Source organism: Vitis vinifera, chromosome 14 (assembly GCF_030704535.1).
Source record: "Vitis vinifera cultivar Pinot Noir 40024 chromosome 14, ASM3070453v1".
In the NCBI taxonomy this organism is placed as follows: domain Eukaryota; kingdom Viridiplantae; phylum Streptophyta; class Magnoliopsida; order Vitales; family Vitaceae; genus Vitis; species Vitis vinifera.
In genome coordinates, this window is record NC_081818.1 from 3,241,916 (window position 1) to 3,250,584 (window position 8,669).

General features: G+C 35.3%; 2 protein-coding genes across 2 annotated transcripts; one reads left to right on the forward strand and one right to left on the reverse strand.

Moving 5' to 3' along the window:
* Positions 1–1,316: 1,316 nt before the first annotated feature.
* LOC109121482 (alpha-crystallin domain-containing protein 22.3) lies at positions 1,317–6,193 on the reverse strand. Its single transcript, XM_059742890.1, has 3 exons — positions 6,032–6,193; positions 3,656–4,002; positions 1,317–3,364 (listed from the first exon to the last, which is right to left on the reverse strand). Exons 2-3 carry the CDS (start codon positions 3,891–3,893, stop codon positions 3,132–3,134), a joined length of 471 nt encoding a protein of 156 aa, XP_059598873.1. The 5' UTR covers positions 3,894–4,002; positions 6,032–6,193; the 3' UTR covers positions 1,317–3,131.
* On the forward strand, positions 1,553–2,396 carry LOC100249373 (alpha-crystallin domain-containing protein 22.3). Its single transcript, XM_010661533.3, has 2 exons — positions 1,553–2,012; positions 2,149–2,396. Exons 1-2 carry the CDS (start codon positions 1,553–1,555, stop codon positions 2,394–2,396), a joined length of 708 nt encoding a protein of 235 aa, XP_010659835.1.
* Positions 6,194–8,669: the final 2,476 nt, after the last annotated feature.

Sequence of the window (8,669 nt, forward strand, 5' to 3'; positions counted from 1 at the left end):
GGATACTGAAATTTCTTCAATAGGATTTGTGAATGTTTCTGGGTTTTGTGTATTTTGATCATTTAGTTTTGAAATTGCAATTTACTGAATGTTCCTTTCACAGTAGATGAAGAATGTAAATTAAAATGCATGTAAAGATTTCAATCACAAACAAATAAATTTCTTACCATGCAACTTGTGGGTGAGTGTTGTGTATTTTGAATGGTTAAGTTCCGAAATTGCAATTGGCTGATTGTTCCTCATATCAAGAATGCAATTGGAAATGCATAGGTGTGAATTTCAGGAATTTCAATCTCAATAGCTGGAATTTCTTCAATGCAATTCATGGATTGTGCTGGGTTTTTGTATCTTGAGTCATTTAGTTTTTAGATTGCAACGTGCTGTCTGGTGTTAAAGCTAAGTGTAGGGTGAAGTCTATGAGTTTTCACACATTTTCACTTGAATTTTTACAGAAACCACTTGGAAGGAATTGCCTAGAAATTGCTTCCTTGCAATGCTTGGTTTGGGAAAGTTTTTCTTGGACAGCTATTGACTTTGTAGTGTTCTGTTGCTGCTCATAATTGGAACAAATTTTTGATAATTGGATGCAAGAATGAACTGTCTATATTTGTAACATGTACCATCAATAGAATCTAAGGCTGGCGTATGTTGAGAAATAAGCAAGTAGAGAATTTATAATTTGATTGGGTTCTCTGGCATGGTCAGATAGCTATGATATGAAAAATGATGCATGAATATAATATTTCCACCAATGCAACCGAGGGCTGGTTGTTGAAGTTCATGCAATCGAGGCTAAAACTTGATGGAGCGTATTTTCACAGAAAAGGAGGGGAGGTTCCTATAATTTAGCTAAACGGGAAGTGTAATTTTCAATAAGGATGATTCTAAGGCTGTGTTTGAATCTTGAAGCATTTGGAGGAAATGGTAGGGAAAGGCAGGAAAAAGAAACAATTTTCTGCTCAATAAGATTTTTTCTCCACTCCTCTTTATATAAATCAAGTTGATGAATCCTGAAATATGATGGTTTTTAATCCATTGCTTACTATACTTTCAAGGTTTTAGTGTTATAGGGAGAATGGATCTTAGGCACAACACCTCAAGAATATAAGGTGGGTCTCCTCTCTTTTAAGTGAAAACCTCCCCTGCAAAATCCTATATTCTGAATTTCTTGGTCTCTACCTAGAGATATTGCAGATATGTTGGTTATTATGTTTTGGGGCATTTGGAAAATCTTTGGGGGAGGGTGCTACTGAAGAGGGATATGCTAACAGCTTTTCGGGTAATTTGTATCAAGTATTAAGTGGAACTCTAGGATCTTCGAGGACAGGAAAAGATCTGTTGATTACTCATAGGAGTATGTTTCACATCTCTTTGGGCATCCTCTACCAAGGAGTTTGATTGTAGGGTGCTTCTGAAAATTAAACGATAAACTGTCAATGCATACATATCTTGGGAGTATCAAGTGGAAATCTGCTTTCTACTTTGCACATGAATTTCCCCTGAAGTGCTGCTACTTTTTCTTGCAGATTTTCCAACTACATCTGCAACTGCAATGATCGGCTCATCTCAGACTAAAGAATCATCTCAGACTAAAGAATCTCTCATTTCCAGGGTGGGTGGAGCTTTGCATAATGTGTCAGTGCAGAGAGCTGAATCTACTGGACAGCAGCCTCCGTCCAGGTCTTGCCATGATTCTTATAGAAAAAGACATGCAGATGATCCCCCACAACGGGGTCACTGTGTGACATCCGTTAGCAGTGGTATGACTATATTGCCTAGAGAAGGAGACACCTCAGCTGCTGATAGGGTTGAAGCAGCTCAGATCTTTCTCCCTTCTCACCCAACAATGGAGGAGTTGAAGAACATTGTTGCTGCCACAAGAGGTGGATTTGCATTGACTGGAAGTGCTGCTGTTGGGCAGATAGGACCAGCCATTGGGCACATGGATATTGGGGAGTGCGAGGACTCGTATCTTTTTCGTGTATCCCTTCCTGGGGTGAAAAGGGATGAACGTAAGTTGTGAATTAGGACATAGAATTTATCAATCACCTAATTCATTCATTTGCACACAGTTCATCTCAAGATTTCAAGAAATGACCTGATTTTTACTGCTGCTGCTTGATATGAGTATTGATTTCCTGACTGCAGGGGAATTTAGCTGTGAAGTTGAAAACGATGGGAAAGTATTGATAAGGGGTGTGACAACGACAGGGGAGAGAACTGTGTATGCAGGCAACCAAGTGTTTGAAATGCAAACACAGAACCTTTGTCCATCAGGGCACTTCTCCATTTCTTTTCAGCTGCCTGGTCCTGTTGATCCTCAACAGTTCTCTGGTAATTTTGGAATTGATGGGATTCTTGAGGGAATTGTGATGAAGAGAGACAAACGACGATGAGTAGCTGAACTAACACATTGTCATAAACCTTGCTGCTCAAGCTTGAACCAGTAACTATAATGTTGGCTAGAAATGCTAATTTGCTGAGTTGTAGGAAGGCGAATTTTCCACTTTATAGCATCTTTCAGTTTTCTTGAGGATAGATGACCGATGACTGAGCTTTAGATATTCCATAACCTCCTGAAACTTTATAATGGTGCAAAGCCTACTGAGCATGATTTCTGGCTGGCAACCCATAGATCAGAGTTGGCATACATAGCTTGTATGATTGGTCTGTGTTTGGTTCCCCAACTTGGTCGTATCTGGGTTTGGGCTCTGACCCTGCAGGTTCTTTAGAAAATCGGTATGTTTCACAGACAACCATTAAGATGAATGCTAGGTGAACTGCCAAAAACATGCTCACTCCAAATGCAATTCTGCCATAATAATCCTATACTGGTGGTTGCTAACCAATTGTGCAATAAACCAATGGCATCTGACATGCAGGTTTGCAACAGCAGAATGTATTATTTTCAGTTCATCACGTTCTGAGACCAATAGAAGGGAAAGATCATAACATTCTCCTAAATGTTTCTTGTTAAAGAACAATAGGCAGTCAAGGGAGGGAATGGGGTTTGAGAAGGTTGAGGATTCATAGAAGAACACAGGGAATCCTGATTCAAAAGCTGTGGAAGAAAAGGATTTTCTTGAATCCTACCTACTGGCCCATTCATTGATCCTTTCAATACTTGTTGGTCATCTTTTCTTCACCATAGCTTCAAAAACCCCATTCTCAAAACTAGTAGAGATTTGTTGATCATCAACTGGACCCGGTAGCTCGAAAGAGATAGAGAAGGGCCCTGGAGGGCAGAGATTCTGGGATTTCATTTTGAAAAGTTGGGAGTTTCTGTACACAGTTTCCTCACCTGTTGTTGATACTCCCTTGATGAAAACATTCCCATCTGGTTTGATATTACAACTGAACAACCCTGCAATCACAGGGTTCATGGTCACATGTATAACTCTGTCTATGAGACCAATAATATCATAAAGCATTTGGACACCATGTGCAAATAAAATTGTATCAAGACTTTAATTTTGTTAGTATTTGATAAATCAGCTTTACCGACTTGGAAGAGAGCTTATGATTTTTTTCCTAGAAATCAAAGGTAAGGCAAGGATGTGGAATTAACAAGGGGCATTCCTCAAAAAAAAAAAAAAAAAATCTTGAAAACCTTTTTATAACTACAGAAAGTTACTTGGGATATATAGCAACTTACTTTCATTGGCTGCAACCCCTGGGAGGGATACACGAAACATGTATGAATCCTCCATCTCCCCAATGTCAAGAAGTCCTACACTTGGTCCCACCATTCCCAAAGCCGCAGTCCTGGTTAACCCAACTCCTCTTCTCGTGGCATCAATGCTATCATCCCACTCTTTCTTTGGCAGAATGACTCCAGGTCCAGCTCTCTCTACCGTTTCATTGTCTGCTTCAGGTGACCATGACTCTAGCATATCAGGGTTAAAATAAGGTATGCTGTTAAGGGGCCCAACAGCAAGAACATGCTGCTGAGGATTGCCAGGCTCTTTTTCATTATCTCTTTCCCCATGGGTGTCAGAAAGCCTGCAAATCCATCAGAACCGCAAATATAGTGGGTTATGATCCCAAGGCAAAGTAGCAATATTTATGCAATAAAACCCAAAAAGCAAATCTGGTTGATTAAACCTAAGTGAACTCAAGCAAGGATAAATATCGACGTAGAAACAACAGTGCATAGAAGTAACCAAAAACACTCTTAATATTTGGATAACAAATAAGAACCCGCAACCAATCCATGCCTACACAAATCAAAGAAAAAAGCAATTGGAAAGAAAAGTACCGGATTGGAGACACCATTGGATGGTAAAGAAACAAGTTCCAGCAGCAAGATTTCTGAGGAGCTGAGTGAAGTGTATGGAACAGGTTGTAGAGGTTTTCTTGGGTAAAGTCAGAGTTATAAAGGTGAGTGTGGTTTGTGAGTTAAGAGTAGGGCATACAGGTTGGGAAAAGTCGATTTTGATTCACTAATTTTAAAAAATATAGAAAAAAAATCTAAATTTTTATAAATCAGTTTTATATTTATTTATTTTAAAATACATGTATATTTTCAAAAGTTAGATAATTATTTCCTGAAATATCATTTTACTTAATTATATTAAATAAAATTATCAAAAAATTAATTTAACATTTTAATTTCTTACAAATAAATATATTATAAAATTTTTATTATATAATATGAAATACAAATTATTGTGAAAAAATTCTCTAGTATCCTCAAGATAAATAAAATCTTTCTAATTCTCTAATTAATAATGATTTTATATCATGTATTATATAAATCCACTCATCTTCTCATTTTTTAAAAAATAAAATAGAATAAAAATTTTGTTAGTTGGCTTCAACAATCAAATAAAAAAAAATTTAAATTAAAAATACAATTAAAACAAAAAAACTTAAAAAATAAAAAAAATAAAATTTTAACTACCATTTTATTTTCGAATCATTCTCAAAATCTACATTTTCCACTAGTGTGTTTTAGCAAAGTGAAAGTTAATATTTTATTTTTATATTTTAAAATTTTTTTATTTTATTGATCTCAAATAAGTTTTGGACATAAAAAAAAATTGCTTATTAACCTAACAAGTAAAAGGAATATTTCAGAAAATAATTATTTGGCTTATGAAAAAAATACATATATTTTAAAATATTTTTAAATAGATAAAAATAAATCTGATTTATAAAGTTTGGGATTCAAACTTTAAATTAGTGAGTCAAAACTTACCTTTTCCCATTTGGGTTTGTCACCTTATTATTATTAGTAAAAATTGTTAAAAAAAAAAAGTTACTTAGAAAATCTTGCAAATCTGGTAGGCATTTTTGAAACCTCTGAAGTAATAAATCTAAATAAAAAATTAAGAAATTTAAGAGGGAAAAAAAAAATTAAGTAACAAATTCAAAGCTTATCCTCATGTGAAATTGGTTGAGATTTTCTCTTATTATAACAAAAAAATTAAAAGACTAAATTAAGTAATAAATCTAAATTTAAAACTTGCAACAGACAAGATCACCTAAATTGGCCAGTTCAGTCACCTAGGTAGGTCAGTGCCAATAATGTCAAAGGATGTCCTCATCAAATACAATTAGCATACTATGATTTGTAGATTCACACAGCTAACATCTCTCTGAAATGTGAAATTAATTAAATAAGATTAGATTTAGATCTTTCTCATATTGTTTCCAGTTTCACAAGGGAATGCCTACTGTGGACTGCTAGACAGATTGCAAAATTAGTCTAACATATATGGCAATAGAATAATATACCATAGGAATAACTAAGGTGCCTTAGGCATAAAAACCACTGACAATGACATATCTACAATGTACCTAGTTAGACATTTACCATATCCATCAGTAAGGAAATGTTAAGCGCCACTAAGCCTCTATTAACTAGACCATCAGAATCCAAACTTTTCACCAAAAATGAATATAAAGACTGAAGAATTAGTTTTCTGATGATGGACACAAAAATTGAAGTGCAAGCAGTTGGACCATGTTAATTAGCTTTCTAAAGCATGCCATCCAAACAACAAATGAAATTCAAAAAGTCACGTACCATTTTCCCAACTGTATATGCTGCAGCCCCTTCGTGTTTTGTGGATGATTGCTCTTGCTCTGGAGCCTGCCGAGACCAAGTTGATTGACCCATGTAAGGCGAGGCTCTTGGTATGCAAAACTCCAACTCTTGTAGGTTTCATCTCTCAAATCCTTCCTTGAACAATGTCAACCAAAAAGCCAAAGATGTAGCTCCCACAAGTGACCCAGTGTCATTGTTTTGCTGTATCCTCCTTCTGTGCTGTTTTGTGAGATTCCAAGAGTGCAAAGTCAGTTCCAAGATAAACATTTCACATGCACCACCCTATAAAACACAGACTTGACGTTGCAATAACATCAAGGAACTCCAATTGCAAGATTGTTCTCTTTTTTTAATGGGGAGATAAATTTTCCTATGGATAATGTAGGAAAAATCCATTCACTGAGACATATTTTGCGTTATTATCTCCTAGAAGTCAACCTTAGTAACTGCCCACCCTCAGTTTTCTAATTCCTCATCCCCAAATCAGCCCTTTCCATGGGTTATCATCTAGTAGTTCAGTATAGATATAATTTGAAAATGCAAGTGGCAAGTCCAAGGAAATAAAATAAGAAAGAAAATATGTAGTTACATATTTAGAGGATTAACAATTAAATAAAAGGATCTGCCCATAAAAGTGCTAATGCTATAACCAGTCCATAAATTGTTAAAGCTTCATCATATCTAGACTAAAGAATGAAGTACCTCAAATTTCTCTCTCCACATCAGGCTGTCATGCGATAATTTCTACAGCCTGGTCTGCTGTAGTACTTGGACACCAAGTCCAATAGAAGCAAGCCCTACAGCCAATCCAGCAACAATAACAGAAGCAGCTGAAGTCAGTCGATTCAATAAGTTCCTAACACCAAAATAAAAAAAGGTTAATGGTAAATCAACCAATGAATCATGATTTGGTTATTCCATTGCTAACATTCGGTTTTTTGAGGTAACTAAGAACTCTGAAGTGACGTAAGAATATTATTGAATCATCAAAACTGCTTCAGTAGTTTCTTTTATAGTTTCTATGTGATCAATTTGTACAATTTACCTCTCTTAAATGGTTGGGGATGAGGCATTGTCCAAGTCTTCTGTCTATTTTGGAGAAGGTAAAGCCAACCATTTTTTAATTAAAAGAGTGCATTGAATCTTACATGGCATTTTGAAAATACAAATTTATCATCTCAAATCAAGCCATTGCGAAATTGACAGATGTAAGGCAATGATGATCAAAACCTAGCCCAACGAAATACAAACATCAACTCCTTTCACTTATTCTATAGAGGAAGAATGGGTTCCAACTAAAATGGAAGGAAAAAGAAAAAGAAAGGAGCTATCTTACATAGACTAAAACAGCAATTAGCAGAAGCATTTATCTTCTTAATAATACGAGTAGGTAGTGTTTGATTTCAGTAACCAATCAAACAATGAAAATAAATATCTCATTGTTTTTTTATTTTTTTTATTTTTTATATATATATTTTTCTCTATGGAGAAGATATGGAAAAGAAATATCTCATTGTTCTTTTTTATTGGAGAAAATATGCTGAATAAAATAGAGTAGACCTGTTGCAAGGACATCACCCTTGGTGTCATTTCCAGTTTTCTAAAACAGGCCAAACACATTTTGTGGGTAACGGTTTGTGATCACAGATACTTGATAAATTATTGAATGAATATTTTCACATATCTCAACGGTATTTATACAGGGTACACAAAACTATTTTAGGATAGCCAACTATATAAAATAATTGACAACTATACAAAATAATGTATAACTGTATAAATCACAATTACACAATCAATTACAGTTGTACACACAGCTGTGCACGGCCACAACTGCACATCAGCTTTATATGCTAATTCTCCCACTCAAGTTGGTACATAGATATTGCACATGTCCAACTTGGATAATGATGCATAGAATAGATCACTAGTAACAACATGAGTCATTATATCCACCAACTGATCTTCACTCTTGATGTAGGAAACCTTTATCATGCTAGAATCTAGGTTATCCTTGATGTAATTCCTGTTAAGTTCAATATGCTTAGTTCAATTGTGTTATACTGGATTATTTGCAATCTTAATAGCTGCCGTGTTATCACAAAAGAGCACCATAGGTTTCTTGGAACCAAACCAAAGCTCACTTAAGAGAATTCTTAGCTAAATAAGTTCTGTAGTTGCATGATGAAGCGCATGGTATTCAACTTCTACACTAGACAAGGAGACCACATTTTGTTTCTTACTCTTCCAAGTCACCAAATTTCTTCCTACAAATGACATGTACCTTGAAGTAGACTTTTTATCCAATCTAGATCTGACAAAGTCAGTCTGTGTAATCCTTAATATCTAGATGTTCATGTTCGGAGAACATAATACCTTTGCCTGGAGAGGACTTCAAATAGACTAGAATACAATTTACTGCATTTATGTGTCAATCACTCAGACTGTGCATGAATTGATTTACAACACTAACCACATATGACAAGTCAGGTCCAGTGTGGGTCATAGATTAATTTCCACTAGTCTTTGATATCTTTCTTTGTTCGTTGGAATTTGTTTAAGGCAGATGGATAAGCCATGATTTATCTCAATGAGAGTATCTATAGGTTCGCAAATG

Excerpts from the sequence above, each read along its gene's own strand:
- LOC100249373 (XM_010661533.3), top strand. The coding sequence starts at position 1,553 with ATGATCGGCTCATCTCAGACTAAAGAATCATCTCAGACTAAAGAATCT. Across the intron at positions 2,013-2,148 it reads TGGGGTGAAAAGGGATGAAC|GGGAATTTAGCTGTGAAGTT; the intron begins GTAAGTTGTGAA and ends TCCTGACTGCAG.
- LOC109121482 (XM_059742890.1), bottom strand. The coding sequence starts at position 3,893 with ATGCTAGAGTCATGGTCACCTGAAGCAGACAATGAAACGGTAGAGAGA. Across the intron at positions 3,365-3,655 it reads AGGGGTTGCAGCCAATGAAA|GGTTGTTCAGTTGTAATATC; the intron begins GTAAGTTGCTAT and ends CTGTGATTGCAG.